Below are 20395 nucleotides of genomic sequence, written 5' to 3' on the forward strand. Positions count from 1 at the left end.
GGAGCGGGTTGCCGCGAAGTACAGGAGCCACAAGACTGCCTCAATGAAGGACCATGGCAGCGAGGCGATCCGTCGGCATTGGGAGCGCCTCATGAGGGACTGCGGCCACTTCAACGGTATTTATTCTAACTTGTTGGCGAACATGCCCAGTGGCCAGAACGAGCATATGGTCCGAGATGAGGCCATGAAGAGGTATTGTGGCAAGTACTTGTCGAAGGGGTTCAAGTATTGGAACATCTACGATAAGCTGAAGGATCTCCCCAAATTCCGGACGGGGATGCACGTCGCGCTGCACGGGAAATCGGTGCGCTCGCGACTTAGCGTTTCGGAGAGCGAGGGGAGCGCGACCCACATCGACTTGAGTGGGGATGGTCCGCACGAGCGCCCGGAGGGAGCGAAGAAGGCGAAGGGGAGGCGGAAGGGGAAGGGCACAACGTCGGAAGTCGAGTCGGAACCCCACATCGACTTAGAAAAAGCCACTTATTCGAGCAATGTCGCCAATCTGACGCAGATGTACACGTTGTACTTCACCGGCGGCGGGACCCCTGAAGAAAAGGCGGCCCTCTGGAAATGCATCCAAAGCCTGCAGATTACGATGGGCCTCGATCCCGACGCCCCTCCGGCCCCTCCGTCTTAGTTTTTTTTTTTTTAAATCTTTGTTTATTTGCGTTTTTTATTTGTAGTTTTTTTTTTCTCGTTGTATTATATTTTCCAATGATTAATACAACGATGAATTGTTCATTATTAGTCTATTTATTAAATACATTTGTAGGGAAAATTAAATAATGTAAAAAATAATGATGTAAAAATGAAATGTTGAGTTAGGGAGAAATAAGGGAGAAATAAGGGAGAAACCAATGTAGCAGTTGGCTAAAAACTGGGGATAAAATGTGATGCTGATGTGGCGCTGATGTGGCAGGAGTTAGGGAGAAATAAGGGAGAAATAAGGGAGTGCCATTGGGAGTGCTCTAAGGAGACTTATGACAGAGTTGGATCTTCAGCCTACACAACCATGTAGGCTTTTCTGTGATAACAAGGCAGCAATCAGTATATCCGAGAACCCAGTTCAGTATGATCCAACCAAACATATGGAAGCAGATAGGCACTTTATCAAGGAGAACATTAGAGTTAAGGTGGTGGAGATGCCATATGTTAAATCTGAAGACCAATTGGCTGATATTCTGACAAAGGCTGTGAACTCGAAGTCATTTCGAGAAGCATTGAGCAAGTTGAGTATCGGAAATCCCGTTACTTAACTTGAGGGGGAGTGTAGGAAAGAAATCAGGAGTATGATATGTAATTAATATGCAAGAATCTTTTACCATAGATAAAATATCATTAATATAAATTAGGTTTACTATATATATTGTGTAGATGTAGCCTATATAAGATGTATAATCTCTATATATTAATCAGTGAATAAGAACGAGTTTTACCGATTTCTACGGATATACATACATGATACGTGTAGTTTCGCAATTATTCAAAATCATTATTGTTCTCGTCAAGATGATAAGGAGCTTCACATTCATAATCTAATGCCATTTTAGTAATTTATATCTAGTACCAAAAATTTCATGTTCACATATACAATTGTATCGCTATCTTTAAACTTAATATTGCAATTCAAAAAATAGCAAAGTCTACATTAATAAATTAATTTGGTAGTACAATTTAATGTAAAATTGTTTACTTTTAAAATAGGAGTACTACTTTTTGGTTCCTTCATAGTTAAGACACTCTTTTTTGGCACGTAGTTTAAATGGATACGTAAAAAATAGATCTAAGTAAGAAAAAGAAAAAAATAAAAAATTAAATAAAGTAAAAAATGAATAAAATAAAGAGAGTAGAGTCTACTGCAGTAGAAAAGAAAAATGAGTTAATTATTACCGTAATATATAAACTTATAAATTGATTGCTAATCGCTCTTCTACACCTCATAGTTGGATCTTCAAATTTGTTTGTCCCATTTGTACTCAAGATAATGTATTTAGTGATCATAAAAGTAAGATGATTGCTCTTCTACACCTAGTTGTCGACTATTATAATGTTTTTTTTCCTCATTTTGTTGTAAACTTAATACTCAACCACTTGCCGTTGGAATTATTTTTAAAGCACAAATAATGATTTAATTTATTATACGCAAGTCTAATTACACTTTTATAGTACTTTCTTTGTCCCATAAAAATACATACACTTTTTAACTCTGTCTGTCATATAAAATATAAGTATTTTAATTTATGAAAAATTATCTCTAACTCATTATTTATATACATCTATTTATTTTTATTTACATCTAATACACTATGACATATCATTACAACTCAGTTAAACAATAATAATAATAATGTGTATCTCAGTATTCACTATAACTACTTTAGCTATCTTTTCCTCATTCTCAGTTATGCATTAATCCGCGTGTATCCGCGTGTCATTTCAAACCCTGAACCCTTATTTAAGAAAACAAATACTATCAACTTGCCATTTAATATTAATGTGTCACATTCTACAAAGTGCTGGTGGGGGTGGCATTGAATTAAAATAATTGACCGTCCCATCGAAATTATCAGTCATAGAAAATTAGAAAAATGTAACTTGTCATTAAAAACTGTTTGTTCTTTAAATTAGCCATCGAAGATGACCTCTCACGTTCCTAACAAAAAAATAAAACCCACTTGCAGTTTACTAACTCTAACAACCAGCTTCATGATTCAAATCTCAAACAGATAAAATAAATTCTAACAACCATCCATTTTAGCATGTGAAATATTCACAGAATCGATGCACATGATCATTTATTGGTTAATCAAATGTCAATTTTTTTGTGTATCGAACGTTTGGCATCCAAAACCAATTAATAGTCTTAATAGTAAATGATATATACAAAGCATCATTTCTAATTAAATTTAATTAATTAATATCGAATTAGGATTTATTTCTTTCTAATTGGAACAATATAAAACTTGAGGTGGCAAACTATTTTATAAGGTAACTGATATTAATTTCTAGTTACATCATTAACTGGAGTATATTAATGAGAGTGGAATACTGAGCTTTTTAAATTCAACCTATTATTACAGCTGGTATCCCATGTTTTAAAAGTCAATGATCCTGATATTGAGCTACTAATGACTTTATGAAATTAATATTTATTTCCATAATTAATTTGGGAATCCCCATCAATGTCGACTTTAATTAAACATTGGGGCCAGATATTGATTCCTTCATTACATTATGTCGCTTAGTTAAATACTAATAAAACACAATTAGGTGTAATGCGCGTACACTAGCCAATATTTTATGCAATAATGACTCTATTTTGATTTATCCTCAATTTTCTTTTTCCTCAATAGTTTGCGACATCTCACTCTCATGTGAAATGGCTAGAAGAGCATAATCAAGCAACTATTTATCACTATTAGGCCTAATAGTAGGAAAATACACTGCCAACTTGAATATAGTGAAAAAATCCTTAACTTTGTACTTGTAGTAAATTTCTTATTATCAAGTATTTTAAATAGTTCGGAGATGACATGGCAAAATTAGTGTCGAAATTGAAAGTCAACGCAAGGTTGTTTCAATTTTTATGTATCATATGTGACAGAACGACGTCGTTTTGGTCTAGTCAGAGTTCTCATAATACAAAAACTTACTCATCAAAAACCCAACATTCCAAACTTCTTCTTCCTCTCTTCTTTCCTGCAAAATATGGCTTATGCTGTTTGCCATTCACTCATCCAAACCATAGACCGAATCCTAAATCTCGACCCTCAAAAGTACCCTATTTCCGATGAAGGAAAGAAACGGATTAAAGATCTTCTTGCACAGATCGAATTCGTCAAAGAGTTCCTCCGTAAGTATCCCAAGGAAGAAGTGATGGAGCACTTCAAGATTTCCGACGTCAGCAACGCTGCCAACCAAGCCGAAGACCTGATGGAGCACTTCATCTACGAGCACTACCGCTGGAACCTCAAGGCCGAGAAAATGGCCGCTGTCGGCCGCCCACGCAATCGCACAGAGATCCTGTACGATTTCCGTGAGCTGGACGTAGTGATGGACGAAATCTCCCCCATCGCTGAAAAGATGGCGAAGCTCCAACAACAGCTGGGTGTGCATCCAGTAACAACGGCCTCGTCCGACCCGGTGTCCAAGCCTGATCTTGATACTGAGACGGTTGGCCTCGAGGAGTATTTGAAGGATATTAAAGATTCGATGTGCGGACAGCCGTCGTCCCAACGCCAGATCATCCCCATCACGGGGATGGGTGGCATTGGGAAGACCACTCTGGCTAGAACTGTTTATAACGACGAGGACATCATCAACGAGTTTCCCGTCCGCGCTTGGATCGTTGTGTCCCATAATTATAAAGTGGAAAACATTTTTGGGGAGCTTCTGTATGCCCTGGAGCAACAGATCCCCGACACTCTTGTAGACAAAAGTGAGACTGTGGAGAATAAACTGCACAGGATTTTGACACTGAAGAAGTACCTGATTGTGGTGGATGATCTGTGGAGCGCCAAGGCGTGGGACGACATAAGGAAGGCATTTGGCGACCCCAAGAAGTGTGACGGGAGTCGGATTGTGATCACCACCAGGGATGAGACTGTGGCTAAAGATGTCACCACTTCCCCTCCTCACAAGATGGAGCTCATGAGTCGTGAGAATAGTTGGATTCTCCTCAAGAAAAAGGCGTTTCGAGACAGGGAACTTGAACCGGCTATTGAAAAGATCGCGTGGGAAGTTGTTGATGGTTGTCAAGGATTGCCCCTTGCGATCGTGCTTATTGGAGGTAATTATACAGATCTAGATTCATAATCAATATTGCGTGTTCAGTATGTAAACAGAGTAAGTAGACATATATCTTAATCTTGTTCATATATCTTTTCAGGTATCTTATTAGAGGAGAAAATGGAAGCATGGGGTGACATTGCAAGAGATGTGAAATTCGCGGTTGAGAGTACTACTGAGTTCGGAAAGAGAATCGCGTTGAGTTACACATATCTACCCGTTGATTTGAGGCCGTGTTTCTTGTACATGGGTGGTTTTCCGGAAGATCACGAGATCCGGATCTCGAAGCTTATCAAGTTATGGATAGCTGAAGGATTCGTTGGAAACGAAAATGAGGCTAAAGAGCACTTGTACAAGCTCGTGAGGCGAAATCTGCCCTTGATCACGTCTCTCAAGCCCAACGCCGATTTCAAAAGCTGCAACATACATGATATGGTCCGTGATATGGCCAAGTCGCAGTCTCTAGATGAGAACTATGAGCGCCGGCAGAGTATTGGCCATACGGATCTCACGCGCCTTGCTAGAGCTTATGCCTCAACGCTGCGGTCGTGTTTGACCTTCCAGCCTAATGAGAGCTCATTAGGCGGACTGCGAAAGTTCAAGTTGCTGAGGGTGCTGGATGTGGTGGACACTGATGCGTACTCGCTCCCAGCTCCCGTGTTCGAGCTGTTTCATTTGAGGTACTATTACATATTCTAATGCTCCATATTGGTTGTGAAAGTATCAATCCTCTATCGAATTCGCCCAAATTTAAAGCCTAGTCCAGATATACTGCTGGTTCATATTATTGGGTCAGTCTCAGTTTAAGTCCTGATATACTGTTAGGTTATATTTGGCCAAGTCAAATACCAACTCTGATACCATTATAGAAATCGACAGGGTTCCATACTAAAAGCAAACGGTGATAAGAGAATTGGCCATGAGACTTATATAGTGGTTTCAATTCTCTTTTGCTTATCGTATTTACGTACTATATGAACTTTCTCATCTAAAACATGCTAGTCTTTTGGGATAAGTTTTCATGTTTGGACTGTAACAGGTACCTTGCTTTCGGGTGTCCAATGGAGGTTCCATACGCCATATCAAGGCTTCAAAATCTTCGCGCCTTGATAGTTCGTCCTAGCAAGAGGCTGAGGCACCACTCAAGCGACAACGTGGATCTCCCCTTGGAGATCTGGATGTTGCCTCTTCTGAATCATCTCGTCTCCTTTTTCGATCTCCTGCCAGATCCAAAAGGAGCGGCCTCTGCTCTGGAGAAGCTGATCACACTGAATGTGGTGAAGAAGCTGATATGTACAGAACAGATGATGGGATTACTTTACAATTTGAAGAAATTGGCAATCACTTATTTTGGAGACAAATACCCAAATGAAGACTATCAGCTCCACAATCTTCATCTCCTGACACGACTTGAGAAGCTGACACTAGTTGTGAAAGAAGGCTCTCTTCTTAAGGTAAAATCTAAGCCTGTTTTCCCGAAGACGCTGAAGAAGTTAACCTTGAGTGGTGGGTTCCATACTAAAAGCAAACGGTGATAAGAGAATTGGCCATGAGACTTATATAGTGGTTTCAATTCTCTTTTGCTTATCGTATTTACGTACTATATGAACTTTCTCATCTAAAACATGCTAGTCTTTTGGGATAAGTTTTCATGTTTGGACTGTAACAGGTACCTTGCTTTCGGGTGTCCAATGGAGGTTCCATACGCCATATCAAGGCTTCAAAATCTTCGCGCCTTGATAGTTCGTCCTAGCAAGAGGCTGAGGCACCACTCAAGCGACAACGTGGATCTCCCCTTGGAGATCTGGATGTTGCCTCTTCTGAATCATCTCGTCTCCTTTTTCGATCTCCTGCCAGATCCAAAAGGAGCGGCCTCTGCTCTGGAGAAGCTGATCACACTGAATGTGGTGAAGAAGCTGATATGTACAGAACAGATGATGGGATTACTTTACAATTTGAAGAAATTGGCAATCACTTATTTTGGAGACAAATACCCAAATGAAGACTATCAGCTCCACAATCTTCATCTCCTGACACGACTTGAGAAGCTGACACTAGTTGTGAAAGAAGGCTCTCTTCTTAAGGTAAAATCTAAGCCTGTTTTCCCGAAGACGCTGAAGAAGTTAACCTTGAGTGGTTGGAGATTCCCTTGGGAATATATGAAGGGTATAGCTGCTCTGCCCGAGCTTCAAGTGCTCAAGCTGAGAGATCATGCCTTTGAAGGCGGTGCGTGGAGCACTATTAAAGAAGAAAGCAATGATGATGATGATGATGATGACAATGATAATGATGAAGAAGAAGAAGAGGAAGAAGAAGGGAAATTGTTTGTTGAACTGGAATATTTGCTACTTCAGGAATCTGACTTGGAGGTTTGGAAAACTAAAAAGGACCATTTCCCGGCACTGAAACGGCTAGTGCTCAATCGTTGTGGTAAGCTGAAGAAGATTTCGGAAGACATGGGTAACATTTTAGAGCTGAAACTGATTGAGGTTGATCGTACAAACGAATCTCTTCTCGAGTGTGCCAGAGCGATCCGTGACAAGCAGGAGGAGGACTATGGCAGAGTCCTTATAGTTCGACAGATATAAGGTTATCTCCTATTTAGATCTTCTTGTTATAAAGGAATTTGATCGCTAAACTGTGTTTTTGTGTTTTAGCTTTTTAGGTGCATAGACAAGAAGCTGAACTAAGGTGGATTTGATGATCAAGCTTTCAAATCAAAGGTTTTATGAAGACGTGAGATGCTCTGCTGTGGAGAAGTATCACCATTTGTGTTTTATTATGTGTCTTGCTTTCCTTTATTATTTATGTTTATGTATTTCAGAAATTGGACATGAAATGTTTACATTCTGCATATTTTGGTAGTACTTAATAAATGTTTGTTCCGTAAACGCTCGAAAGGTCTTCAGCCATGGGGAATAATCATGCAGGGAAATGATGATGTACTATTATTTGTTTGACGAAATCCCAAATCTTATGCGATTGGACTCTTGTTGAGAAAGAACCGACAAAGAAAATCCGAGAAGATTCCACAACTCCATATCTTATCATTTTTTTCTAAAAGGGGTGCAACACGAGGGGTCACCCATCCTGGTACTACTCTCGCCCAAGCACGCTTAACTTCGGAGTTTTGATGGGATCCGATGAACTCCATATCTTATCTTGCAAATAAAGCATATGCAAGATATGATTAGCTACCAACAGCACAATTTTAATTCAATCAATTAACTAGAATTTAAGTATGAAAATTAAATAACAATATTAAACTCCTAACATATAAGTATGATAAGCTATAGACCGAAAAATATTGGACTTAATTTGGGATTGTTAATTAGTTAGTAACTGATCACAACCTTTATTTATCAATAGCTCATTTTAAATTAAATCAATTAACTAGAAATAATTACGAGAATGATTAAACTAAATTAAACTCCTAGTAGTAGTATGATTAGCTCTAGACCAAAAATATAATGGGCATAACCTACATTAATATAGTGAGTTAGAAAGTTCTAATACAATGCAAGGATAATTATAGATATTAGGGCCCAATTTCGGCCCAATTAATATTGAAAGTTAATTTTTTTTAAAAAGTCAAAATTAGAGCTCTCCATACCGCCACCGCTGTTCTGTTACCCGGCGGCCGACGACGCCGCATCACTTTGTCACTTCCACCGTGTTCACCGCTCATTCCATATTAGAAATGGGCCACTCACCCCTTAAAAAACCTCATAAGGGGGGAGGGTTATCCACACTTATATAGAGAAGCTAGGATCATCACCAAGCCGATGTGGGACAATGATTTGGAGAATTTAACACGCCCCCTCACGTGTGGGCCGGAATGACATACCGGACTTCCATCACGTGGGTAGCAAGAGAAGAGATAAAGAGAATAAATTCATCATCGACTTGGGCCCTGCTCTGATACCATATTAGAAATGGGCCATTCACCCCTTAAAAGGCCTCATAAGGGGGAGGGTTATCCATACTTATATAGAGAAGCTAGGATCATCACCAAGCCGATGTGGGACAATGATTTGGAGAATTTAACATTCCATATTCTTCTATCTCCGCCAACCTTTATTGAAGGAGGAGGATTCATACCTTCAACTCAAATCCTGTGAAATTAAGGTATGAATTCATTATACTTCGCTTCAACATGTAGATTGAATTGAAGGAACTTCACCCCCTCTCTTAGCATTTGGTGACTGATTGCTAGAATTGGTGATGGATTAGTCTGATTTGGGCAGAAATTCTGAATAAAATTGGAAGGTACAAAATTTTGCAATAAACTCTATTTTCTTAGTTAATGATACATTTGTGGGGGTGTGATCAAATAAGTGATGTCAAAAATCAAAACAAATCTCAGTATTGGATCTTGTAATATAACCGTTAGATTAATGTCACGTGTCATCTAATAATGTAGATTGTGTAGTCTTAATAATGTAGCTCGGCTAATAATGTAGCGCGTTTTTAGTCTAATAATGTAGTTTGGCTAATAATGTAACGCTTTTAGTGTAATAATGTAGCTCGGATCACAACCATCCCATCTAAGAATTCAAGGACTGAGATTTGCATTGATTTTTGACAGGATTTTACTTATTGACTATAGTGCATCCCTACATTTATGTGAATTACTCCCTCCGTCCCGGATAATTCGGGTCACTTTGACCGGGCACGGGTTTTAAGAATTGTAATAAAAAGTGGTTGAAAAAGTTAGTGGAACGTGGGACCTATCTTTATATATTAGTTTTATAATAAAATGTGAGTAGGAGTGAGTTAGTGGAATATGGGGTCTACTACCAAAAATGGTAAAAGTGAAGTGGGACAAATTATGTGGGACGGACCGAAATGGAAAACTGGGACGAATTATCTGGGACGGAGGGAGTAAATAGCTCGTGAGATTAGTAAAACCATACACTGTTGTATATTCTGTCAACTCTCTGGGATTCTGTTGGATATGATTAAAGCATGAAAATGATGCCTCAGAAACAATCATATTCCATATGAAGATATGAACAATAATCATGGAAAACAACAAAACAATCACAAGAGGGACTAAATCAACAATTATTGAAACAACAACAGTCTGTCCACAGAGCTTCAAATTAGATATTCAATGTTCAAAATGTGCTCAATGAGCACATGCACATTAAGATGGTAAAAATAAATGATCTGATCCGCCACAAAGCGCGAAATAAGATCCAGTACAACACAACAAGGCAACATTTTGCAAGTTCAACGTACAAGCCGAATCAAGTGCGGCATCTATTCAAATCCGAGCAGACACACTCGACTACGCTTATATAATAACACTGCGGAATGCATACACTCGTAGAGAAATGGTGATCCAATGAAACGGGAAAGCTATTTGCATCAATGAGTTGTGGAATCCTACAAAAATACAAAGATCAGAAACACAGGCCTAACATCGAGAATAGTGGATGAAGATATCTATCCATGATTTGAAATTGTTTGTTTTGTGTATTTCATTTTTCTTTTACATTTCCTTGTTGTTTATTATGTGTTCGAAAAATAACTTCGTTTACATTTTTCATCTATAAACTATATGTACTTATTGGTGCAGTTGAAGATGATTGAAATCAGACATTAAATTTCTTTCTTATTCACCCTATTATTGCAGGTTTAGTTAGTTACCTATGCTTTGTCAAACTATATATTATATACACCATCCGTCCTGCATACAGCTGAACATTTCATTTTTCGGCACGAATTTTATGCAATTTTGTTTTGTTCTGTTTTTCAGCCCATGGCATTTAGGCCCTTTATGAATTGGGACTGCCAACCCTCAACTATGTATTCTGTCATCAATGATAATAGCAGTAATTATCATTTAATTTATAACTTTTTATTTCTAGTCAACTCTATAATGTTTTAAGCTGAAAAGTATTTTTCCAATTCTAGTTTTAATTTGCTAAAAGTAATTTTATGATTGCTTTTCCACACCTAATTCTTATGAATAATTATAATTAGAGGAGACTTATGGTGTCAAGATTCTTAAAGCAATTTATTGAGAAGGAGACTTATGGTGCAACAAAAAATTAATTTATCTGAAGGCCTCCCTTTCACATGTGATGTCTTAGATTGTTATATTATGTCTAAGCCAGCTAGTTCCCCCATTATTTTATTGTTAATTATTTCCCTTTCACATGGTTTACATTAAAGCCAGCTAATATTTGCATATTATTTTTATGTACTCCATTTACACCCAATGAATTAACTTCCTAAAGCTTGAGTTTATGAATTTGTAGTTCAAAATCCCTTTCAGCTATGAAAGAAATTGAAAGAAAGAGATAACGAAACCTGCAAAGATAAGAAGAGATTCACAAAAAGGTATTTCCTTGCCTTGCTTTGAATAGTGTCAAAATTCATCAAGATAATTATATATTTTGTTGTTGTGTTTTCTATTTAATCGAGAAGTTTGAATTTGAAATCGTTCATTTCAGAAATTTGATTCGGGCAGAATCATTTCTGTTAAATCGAGAGTTGTTAGAAGATTTAGTCAGTAATTCTGAACGGTTCAATCAAGTTAAACATTACCAAGCTTTATCTTAATTAAATTAATTAGTTTCATCTTTCATGTACCTTATTAGTTATTATTGTGTCTTTGCAAATAAGTCCGTTAACAGTTTTCATCATCAAAACAAACATCTCAACTATGATATAATGAAGGAATACTTTTTCATAATTTGATTTTTGGAGAATAAAGTTACATGATTGTAAAATTTTCAACTTTTCTAAATCTTCCATGGTGATTTTCAGAAGATTTCGTTGGTAAAACATGTAGGATTTAATTAACGCTATGTTTGTCATGTGAAGATCCAGAAGCATTATATTAATTGAAAAATGATGATTAAATCTTATTGAAATTATTTTTAATCAGGATTTTATAATTTTTTAGTTAATTAATCTCAACTTTTGCATCATACATCTGGATAGGCTGTGAAATCAGCTAAGAAGATTTACTAATTTAAGTTGAATGGAAATCTTGAACAGAGAAAATAAGCTATACAAAAACATGAATTTTCGGATACCTAAATTCCATGAAATTATGTATATTAAGAAAATAAAATATTTTCATTCATAAAATACTTTATTATTTACAATTTAATTTGATAAATACCACCACCAAAATAAAAATATCTCACTTCCTTAGGGTTCGAGTTGGGACTGTGAAAGGTCGGGATTTTGCACGCGTGTCGTAGGCGCGTGTCCCTTCCTATTCAACAAGATTTATAAGTTCCCACTTTCTAAAATACTATTAATTAGTATATGGTAAGTTAGGGTGTCGAACCCACGAGGAACGGTAGCATCCGTTATGCATTTCAACACTTAGAAAGGGTTTTGGCGATGCCGCCACGCTCTAAATTGGGGGTGAGAACTGAACTACAAAATATAAATAACACTTAAGCTAAGATTGTAACTAAACATGCAAATAAAATACAATAAGAAGAAAGCAATTAAACTGAAACGCAGACTGGGCAAGTTGGTAAACTGGGCAACTTAGCAGTGGCGAAAATAAGAACATTTCGGAAATGAAAGAGAGCAGCAACTTGCATGAGCATACTAAGTTCAGAAAGCAAAAGGAACTAAGTTAAAAGACTAAGGAAAATAAACTAAGTGTTGGCTCCTAAAAGAAAGCTAGGAAACTAGGATAGTGACCCTTAAAAGTGGCTAGATTAATTAACTCCTAAAAGGTAAATTAAATCACATGCAAATGGAGGTTGAGTGCATAAATTAACTAAGCTAAAAGGGCTGCCAAAAGTGAAAAGAAAGCATGTACTTGTTGTCTCCTAAACCTTATTACCCAAGGTATAAAACCAATGGATAGCCTACAACTAATGGTCCTTTCACTTAACTTCTAAAAGTTGATATCTCTCCTAATTCTACATCATAAGGCACGAAAATATGGAGAAGAAAGAGAGTAGATGGCTGCTACATAATTAAAAATGCAAGAAAAACATAAAATCATCAATTAAACTACCTAAACATGCATTGGAAACACCAAATGAAAAGTTGAAAATTAAAGCACTTAAACATGATAGAAAGAAGCTTCAAGAACTCTTAAACATGGTGAAGAGAAACTGATTTTAAAAGCTTGAAAAAGGTTTTAACTAAACAAAAACATAACCAACACTAGAACTAAACAACAAGCTAAACCGGAAATCAAACAAGAACTAAACTTTAAAACACATTCAATACATAAACACTAAGAGCAATTACTACTTGAAATGAGCCTTTAAAACAAGTCCAACAACAACAACAACTAAGATTTAGAAAGGAGCAAAAGTACTACAAAGTTAAGAACAAGCTAACTAGAGAAGCAAACACTACTACTAAATTACTACTACTTCAACCCATGGTGAATTAAAGATCTTGGCAGCCTTGAAGTTGAAATCTCTCTTCTTAAGGAAGAGAGAAAAGTTTCCTAGAGAGAGAAATAGCTAAACTAAACTAAAGCTAAAGTGATAGAGTGATGGTTGTTCTTGGGGAAAAGCATAGTTAAGTATTTTGTTACATTTTTCCAATAAAAGTTATTTCCCCTTTCTCATGCCCTACGGACGGATGTGGACACGTGTAGCAACAAGGAAACAGTCTTGTAATTGTGCTCAAGTGGCTTCATGCAGTTTTCCCGTCGGGTGCAGCTTGGCCAAGCTTACAGCTTGGGCAATTTGCAATTTTTCTGATTTTCTTCAAATTCTTGCACTTTTTGCCTCCTTTTGGCATCACTCCACTACAAATGCCTTTCTACAATGCCTCCGAACCATAAGCTCAATTCCCTGCCAAAATAGCATCTTATCATGCAAATATTCAACTAATAAGTACGTAAAGTGATCTAATCCGAGTGACGAAAACTAGTCTATCACTGCCAAACCTCAAACTATATATTCTATCATCACTTATAATAGCAGCCTGGCCCGGCCCGGCCCGCTGTAAACTTATTTTAAGGCCCAATATTGAAAATTAGGCCCAGGTGGGAATTTACTTTGATTTGATTTATGATGCAAGCTGCATTGATTATTGGTATGGCTTTTGAAACTGGAAAGTAGGTAGTTCTAAATTCTAGCTATAATAAAAAATCAACTCACTTCCTTAGGTTGACTCAATGTTTATGTTATGGGTGGCGTGCTTAGAATAGCTAGGCTACCACATCGGATGGGACAGTTCCGAAAATTGCAAATTTTGTTAATTTTATTACTTAGGTTTTGAATTTCACTCTCTTTTGCCACTGTATCATAATAACACTCCCAATTTTTGAAACAATACACAAATAGGGGAACAAAACAAGGAAAAATACTAATTAGAAAGTTTTAAGTAAAAATGTAGGGTGCAATGGAGTATTATTTATGTATGCAACGATCTTATTAAGTGCAGTTATTGTAGAAGCATAAACATGGCGGAGGCTGCCGTAATGGGGATGATACAATATCTCGAGGGTTTGCATGTTACATGTCCATATACCTTCGAGCGTTGGATTTTTGGAATCAAAATTCAACTGCTGGAAGAGATGTTGGATTTCATGAGAGAGTTGAAAATGGAAGAGAGGAGCAGGCTGAAATATTTAATGGCCGACTTGGTCGAGCTGGCTCAAGATGTTATGGACGTGAGAATTAGGTATAACAGTGATATGGCGTTAATGCTCATCAATGGTGACATCAAGATTACAAAGACACGGGTGATAAACTTTGTAGCTGATGAGAAAAATATTGGAGACGAAGAAGAAGCAGAAGAAGAAATTGTGGTGGGGTTGGAGGAAAACGTGAAGCAGTTGCTTGACAAAGCGATTTTGAACAATTATTCTAGCAAGCAGATTTTGTGTATAAAAGGCATGATTGGTATCGGGAAGACAACTCTGGCCAGACAAGTGTACAAGGCCGGGGCTGGCCAGTTTCAGCGTCATGCTTGGGTAAGCTATTCTAGTAACAAAGAGATGCTTATGAAACTGATACAGCAAATGGTGGTTGGATATGAAATACTTCCCTCATTGGAAGAAATGGACAACCGAAGTCTCCAATCGTTGCTTCAGCAGCATCTGCAAGGATTGTCATATTTCATAGTTTTGGACAATGTGTCAACAGAATCGCAATTGGACTACATCTTGAAATATCTTCCATACCAAGGTACTCCCTATGTTCCATAGTAGTGGAATCATTTTCTTTTTCAGTAAAAGTAATAACTCACTTACTTTTCCATCTCTTACTTTATTCTCTCTACTTTTTCCTCTCTTTTACTTTATTAGTATCTTTTTATTTAATACTCTCTCTGTCCCACTAGAAATGAAACGTTTTCCTTTTTGGGTTGTCCCATTAAAAATGAAACGTTTCTTAAAATAGAAATAACTTTATCTCTATTTTTCGCTCTCTCTCTTACTTTACTCTCTCTTCTTTAACTCACAAAACAACACTACATAAAATCCTGTGCCGAAAAGCAAACGTTTCATATTTATTGGAATGAAGGGAGTATATTACACATTATTTTCTTAATCTCTGTGCCGAAAAAAGATGTCTATATTAATTATGGAACGTAGGGAGTATATACTTTGACCGTTTTGTTCATCTTAGAAATACATTTTTAACCGGACCATAATCGGAGTAGTAATAAACTGAAACTGAACAGAAAATTCAGACTACAATATATTTTACCAAATACCTATATCAAATAATCTAAAAATCAGTCCAAATTGCACTGCTTATTAGCCTTCCAGTTAAGTTCCCTTCATGTAACAATTTTTCTTAATATATGCAGCAGGCACTAGAAGCAGGTTGCTGGTAACAAGTCGCTACAAGTTTAGAAGAATTGATGTCAGTTATACTCATGAGATGAAATCTTTGGATTCTGATAAGAGCTGGCAATTGTTTTTGAAAACAGTTGATAAAATTACAAGTGTTGAGAACAGATTCTCAAAGAACTTGGAGAGGAAGGGCAGAGAGATGTTAGAAAAATGTTGGGGTTTTCCGATGGCTATAATAGATGTTGCAAGGCAAAAAGCAAAGCAAAGACTCTCGGGGATTGAATGGGAAGAACTTTTTGATTCAATTGATTTGAGTGAATCATTGAAGTTATTGGAACCGATGTATCATCAATTGGAGGAAGATATCAAGCCACAATTCTTGCTTTTTTCCCTTTTCAAGGAAAATGCAATAATGAGAGAAAAAAAGTTAGAACAGATTTGGGCTGCAAAAGGATTACATTATACTAGAATTGCATTGGAATTTGCTGAACAATCGATTCTTGAGGTCGTAAAGCAGCACTATGAGAAAAGGAATTGTCGTCTCAATCCTCCTCTATTGCACATGATATCAATCAAAAAAGCAGAAGAGAAAATGGGTTTAGAGATCTTAAGGAGCAATGGAAACAGTAGGCCCTCTCAGAATGCCCGTCATTGTGTTATCCATTGTGGCAGAGACAAGTTTAATCATTTCACTAATGAAAATAGCAAACAACTTATTTCTCTCATCTTCCATGGAGGTGGTGGTTACTTAGACGAAGCTAGCTCGTCTTACTGGGAGAGTTTTGAAGTACTCAAGATACTTGACATGGATGATTTTGGGGTGAAGACTTTATCAGAAACAATCGGCGCATTAATTGAGTTAAGATACTTGGGATTGAGAAATAACTACATACAAGAGATCCCACACTCGTTGGGGGGCTTGAAAAAGCTTGAGGCTCTTGATATAGCTCAGAACTTTATGGTGGAGGTTCCGGATATTATACAGGAAATGGACGGTCTTCGTGATCTCCACATGTCTAATGTGATTTTTCGGAACCCTTTGAAAGTAGATGCGCTGCAGAAGCTGGGGACTCTAGCATACATCTCGATTTATGATTGGGCATATGAGGGCCCCGGCTTCGAAACAATGTATGGCTTCCGAACGTTGGGCATTGAAGAAGTTGATGAAAACTCGGATATAGGCACACTCTTTGCAACACTAGCTAAGTTTCCTTACTTTCGTCATCTTTTCATAAGAGGGTTTCGTTTTAGAAGCATGCCGAGTTTGGATGAAATTGGTGTTTTACGAGGTCTCGAGACACTAAAACTGGATGGGCGCATTGGTAGGCTACCAAGTGCAGATAACCTCCCTGAATGGATTAGGTACATAGCATTGGTAAATACTTGTCTTGATGAAGACCCCATGCAAATAATGGGGAATCTCCATTCCCTAACCCACCTCAAACTTCGAAATGCATACATTGGTCGAGAAATGGTGATCAATTACTGGGCATTTCCCAAGCTCGAAGTGCTTTGCATCAGAGAGTTGTGGAATCTTAGAAAGATACAAGTTGATGATGATGCAAAGCCTTTAGATTTCCCTCCAACAATGCGGAGTCTCCGGAAACTAGAAATCAATAACTGTCCACAGCTGGAGACACTCTCGGATCAGATTCAGTGGATGCCTAATCTGCAAGTGTTTAAAATGGTAACAACCAAACACATTGCAACAAAGATCAGAAATTCAGGTGTGACCTCCAAAATTTTGGAGGATGATATCAATCCATAATTTGAAGTTGACATATTTTGTTAGTTGTGTGTGTTTTTTTCTTCTTTCATTTTCCCTTTTTTGTATTTGCAAATAACTTGGTCTACAGGGTGCAATGTCGTGTACCTCGCGAGCAGAGGCTGAAGTTCGTATCTTGAAGATTTTGTCTATGATTGTTTCCTTGATTTATCCTTTGTATCTAATAAATTTCCATGTATCGAGTCGAGCATAATTATAAGCTCCATTCAGGGTTTTGTTTGTCGGTTCTTTCCCTGAAGGCAAAAGAGAGTCGAACCGCATTTGTACATAAGTATAAATATATTTATTGTATCCCATATCAATTATAATTTGTGAATTTCTTCTTCCCTCTTCTCTCTACCTCTGTCGTTCGAATTAGAGTTTCTAGTGTGTGTTTTAGAGCACTTCATTAAGTTATTTCATTGTTTGTGTTCAAGTTGGAAGTTGACTACGTGCACAGAAAAAGGTGGGATTGTTTATAACGATGAGGACGTCGTCCATGAGATTCATAATCAATGTTACTTGTTGTGGAATTTGCATCTTAATCTTGTACATATATCTTTCGGCGCAGAGGTGAATACGAAAGCATGCCGTGAAATTGCAAAAGATGTGAAATCTGCTGTTGAGAATAATAATGAGTTCGGAAAGAGAATTGTGTTGAGTTACACATATCTACCTGTTGATTTGAGGTCTCGTCTCCTTTTTCAATCTCCTGACAGATCCAAAAGGAGCGGCCTCTGCTCTGAAGGAGCTGCTCACACTGAATGTGGTGAAGAAGCAAGGTAAAAGGTGAGCCTGTTTTCCCGGATATATGAAGGGTATAGCTGCTCTGCCTGAGCTTCAAGTGCTCAAACTGAGAGCCTTTGAAGGCGGTGCGTGGAGCACTATTAAAGAAGATAGTGATGATGATGATGATGACGACGATGATAATGATGAAGAAGAAGAAGAAGAAGAGGAAGAAGAAGAAGAAGAGGAAGAAGAAGAAGGGAAATTGTTTGTTGAACTGGAATATTTGCTACTTCAGGAATCTGACTTGGAGGTTTGGAAAACTAAAAAGGACCATTTCCCGGCACTGAAACGGCTAGTGCTCAATCGTTGTGGTAAGCTGAAGAAGATTTCGCAAGACATGGGTAACATTTTAGAGCTGAAACTGATTGAGGTTGATCGTACAAACGAATCTCTTCTCGAGTGTGCCAGAGGGATCCGTGACAAGCAGGAGGAGGACTATGGCAGAGTCCTTATAGTTCGACAGGTATAAGGTTATCTCCTATTTAGATCTTCTTTTTATAAAGGAATTTGATAGTTAAACTGTGGTTTTTTGTTTTAGCTTTTTAGGTGCATTGACAAGAAGCTGAGCTAAGGTGGATTTGATGATCAAGCTTTCAAATCAAAGGTTTTATGCTCTGCTGTGGAGAAGCATCACCCTTTGTGTTTTATGTTTTCCCTTTTTATTTATGTTTATGTATTTCAAAAATTGGACATGAAATGTTTCCATTCTGCATATTTTGGTACTTAATAAATGTTGTTCTGATACGCTCGAATGGTCTTCATTAGACATGCAGGGAAATTGTGGAAATTCTAAACACAATAAAAAAAAATTCATCCAAGTTTAAATTCATTTGAAAATCTGGAATTCGGCCATAGTTCTATATTTTAACTACTAACAGCTCAAGTTTAATTCAATCAATTAACTAGAATTAAGTATGAAAATTAAGAGTATCGTCCGCCCCATTGTGGAGCATCGTCCGTCGCATCGTCCGCCACTGTGGCATCGCAGACGATGGCCTCTCCATCGTCCGCGCCCGATCCGTCATCCGCACACGATGCCTCATCGTCCGTCGCATCGTCCGCCACTGTGGCGTCGCGGACGATGCGACGGACGAAGGCGACGCGTTTTCGGTTATTATTTAATTTTATTCAATTTTCAAAACCTATATATACCTCTCACTTTTCACTTCATTTTTTACTCATTTCAATGGCAAATTCACACTACATTTTCTACATTTCAATCAAAATGAATCCCGGAGATTACCCAAGTCCGAATAGTCCGATCTTCGGTGGTGCACGATGGCCGGGTACAGAACCCGATGAATACCGGCCATTAGACACCAATGTCCAGTACGATCCCGACTTCAGCACGGACTCGTACGGGCTGTCAGACATGGAGCCTTCTCCCAACCGCACACCCGCCACCGCCGCCGCGCTGCGTCGGGCTCCGCCACCAAGAAGAAGCGGACCAAGGCACGAGCCCAGAAGTTGCCGCAAACGGCGGTGTGTGAAGAGTTCGCCCCGGGAAGGACGAACTACGCCCCGGAAGAATCCATCGTCTTGACGAGATGTTGGATTGATATTTCGGAGGATCCGGTGTTCGCCAACAACCAGAAGGTTACTGCGTATTGGGAGCGCATCGCCAAAAAATACAACGCGGCCAAGCCGCCGACCGCCTACAAGCGCCAAAGGGAGCCGCTCCGCAAGCACTGGGATCAAATAAAGAAGCAGGTCAATCGGTCAATCTGTTCGCGGGGGAGTACGACAAGTGCGAGAGGGAGCATGGCAGCGGCGAGAGTCTGTCGGATCTGCGCGACAAAGCGGTGCAATCGTACATGTCATTATACGGCGAATTCAAGCATTACCAGTCTTGGGCGCTCTTGAAGGAGAAACAGAAGTTCGTTGGTGGTGTGCTTCCCCAATCGACGACGGCGAAGAAGAGGGCGTCGAAGCGCACCTTCACTGATTATACAAGCAGCGAAAGCGGCGCATCTCCAATGTACCTCAACAATCCGGTGTTCGAGGATGAGAGTTCCGGCACACCGATGTCCTCCCGGCGTCCCCCTGGCATCAAGGCTGCCAAGGCCAAGGGCAAGGAGACCTCCTCCGCCGTGGCGCCGCCTAACCAGGCCCCAAGCCCGACACCGAGCACGACCACGGTCCCCTCTTCGGCTGCGTCACATGCCTACACGGATTTGGTGGCCTCCTCCGACTACAGGACGTTGTTGGACGCGCACAACGCCCTGATGCAGGCGACCAACCCGGCTCAAATCAAAGGCATCCAGCGGATGATCGATGGCCTCAGTCGCAGGTTGTGACTACTC

At 38.7% G+C, this 20395-nt stretch overlaps 3 protein-coding genes across 7 annotated transcripts in view; all 3 read left to right on the top strand.

Moving 5' to 3' along the window:
* The window catches only part of LOC125195574 (probable disease resistance protein At1g58602), a 2829-nt gene extending 2700 nt beyond the window's left edge, over positions 1–129 (top strand). The window contains exon 3 of the mRNA XM_048093712.1: positions 5–129. Coding sequence (XP_047949669.1) covers positions 5–129 — 125 coding nt within the window. The remainder of the gene's footprint in view (positions 1–4) is intronic.
* A 3346-nt stretch (positions 130–3475) lies between these two features.
* Positions 3476–18666, top strand: LOC125192158 (putative late blight resistance protein homolog R1B-14). Of its 3 annotated transcripts, XM_048089645.1 has the most exons (6): positions 3476–4789; positions 4889–5468; positions 5828–6294; positions 6925–7108; positions 18294–18562; positions 18631–18666. In XM_048089645.1, exons 1-5 carry the CDS (start codon positions 3709–3711, stop codon positions 18559–18561), a joined length of 2580 nt encoding a protein of 859 aa, XP_047945602.1. In that variant the 5' UTR covers positions 3476–3708; the 3' UTR covers position 18562; positions 18631–18666. The 3 variants fall into 3 exon arrangements, with proteins under 3 accessions (XP_047945602.1, XP_047945601.1, XP_047945600.1); XM_048089644.1 differs by lacking the exons at positions 18294–18562; positions 18631–18666 and adding an exon at positions 7454–7679 and having other exon boundaries at positions 3493–4789; positions 6925–7377; XM_048089643.1 differs by lacking the exons at positions 18294–18562; positions 18631–18666 and adding an exon at positions 7446–7679 and having other exon boundaries at positions 3501–4789; positions 6925–7377.
* Positions 11017–17650, top strand: LOC125192160 (probable disease resistance protein At1g58602). Of its 3 annotated transcripts, none has more exons than XM_048089649.1 (3): positions 11017–11139; positions 14182–14927; positions 15553–17650. In XM_048089649.1, exons 2-3 carry the CDS (start codon positions 14201–14203, stop codon positions 17304–17306), a joined length of 2481 nt encoding a protein of 826 aa, XP_047945606.1. In that variant the 5' UTR covers positions 11017–11139; positions 14182–14200; the 3' UTR covers positions 17307–17650. The 3 variants fall into 3 exon arrangements, with proteins under 3 accessions (XP_047945606.1, XP_047945605.1, XP_047945607.1); XM_048089648.1 differs by having other exon boundaries at positions 14191–14927; XM_048089650.1 differs by having other exon boundaries at positions 14191–14927; positions 15556–17650.
* Positions 18667–20395: the final 1729 nt, after the last annotated feature.

Source organism: Salvia hispanica, chromosome 6 (genome assembly GCF_023119035.1).
Source record: "Salvia hispanica cultivar TCC Black 2014 chromosome 6, UniMelb_Shisp_WGS_1.0, whole genome shotgun sequence".
NCBI lineage: Eukaryota > Viridiplantae > Streptophyta > Magnoliopsida > Lamiales > Lamiaceae > Salvia > Salvia hispanica.

Excerpts from the sequence above, each read along its gene's own strand:
- LOC125192160 (XM_048089649.1), top strand. The coding sequence starts at position 14,201 with ATGGCGGAGGCTGCCGTAATGGGGATGATACAATATCTCGAGGGTTTG. Across the intron at positions 14,928-15,552 it reads GAAATATCTTCCATACCAAG|CAGGCACTAGAAGCAGGTTG; the intron begins GTACTCCCTATG and ends TAATATATGCAG.
- LOC125192158 (XM_048089645.1), top strand. The coding sequence starts at position 3,709 with ATGGCTTATGCTGTTTGCCATTCACTCATCCAAACCATAGACCGAATC. Across the intron at positions 5,469-5,827 it reads TTCGAGCTGTTTCATTTGAG|GTACCTTGCTTTCGGGTGTC; the intron begins GTACTATTACAT and ends GGACTGTAACAG. Across the intron at positions 7,109-18,293 it reads GAAGAGGAAGAAGAAGGGAA|ATTGTTTGTTGAACTGGAAT; the intron begins ATTGTTTGTTGA and ends AGAAGAAGGGAA.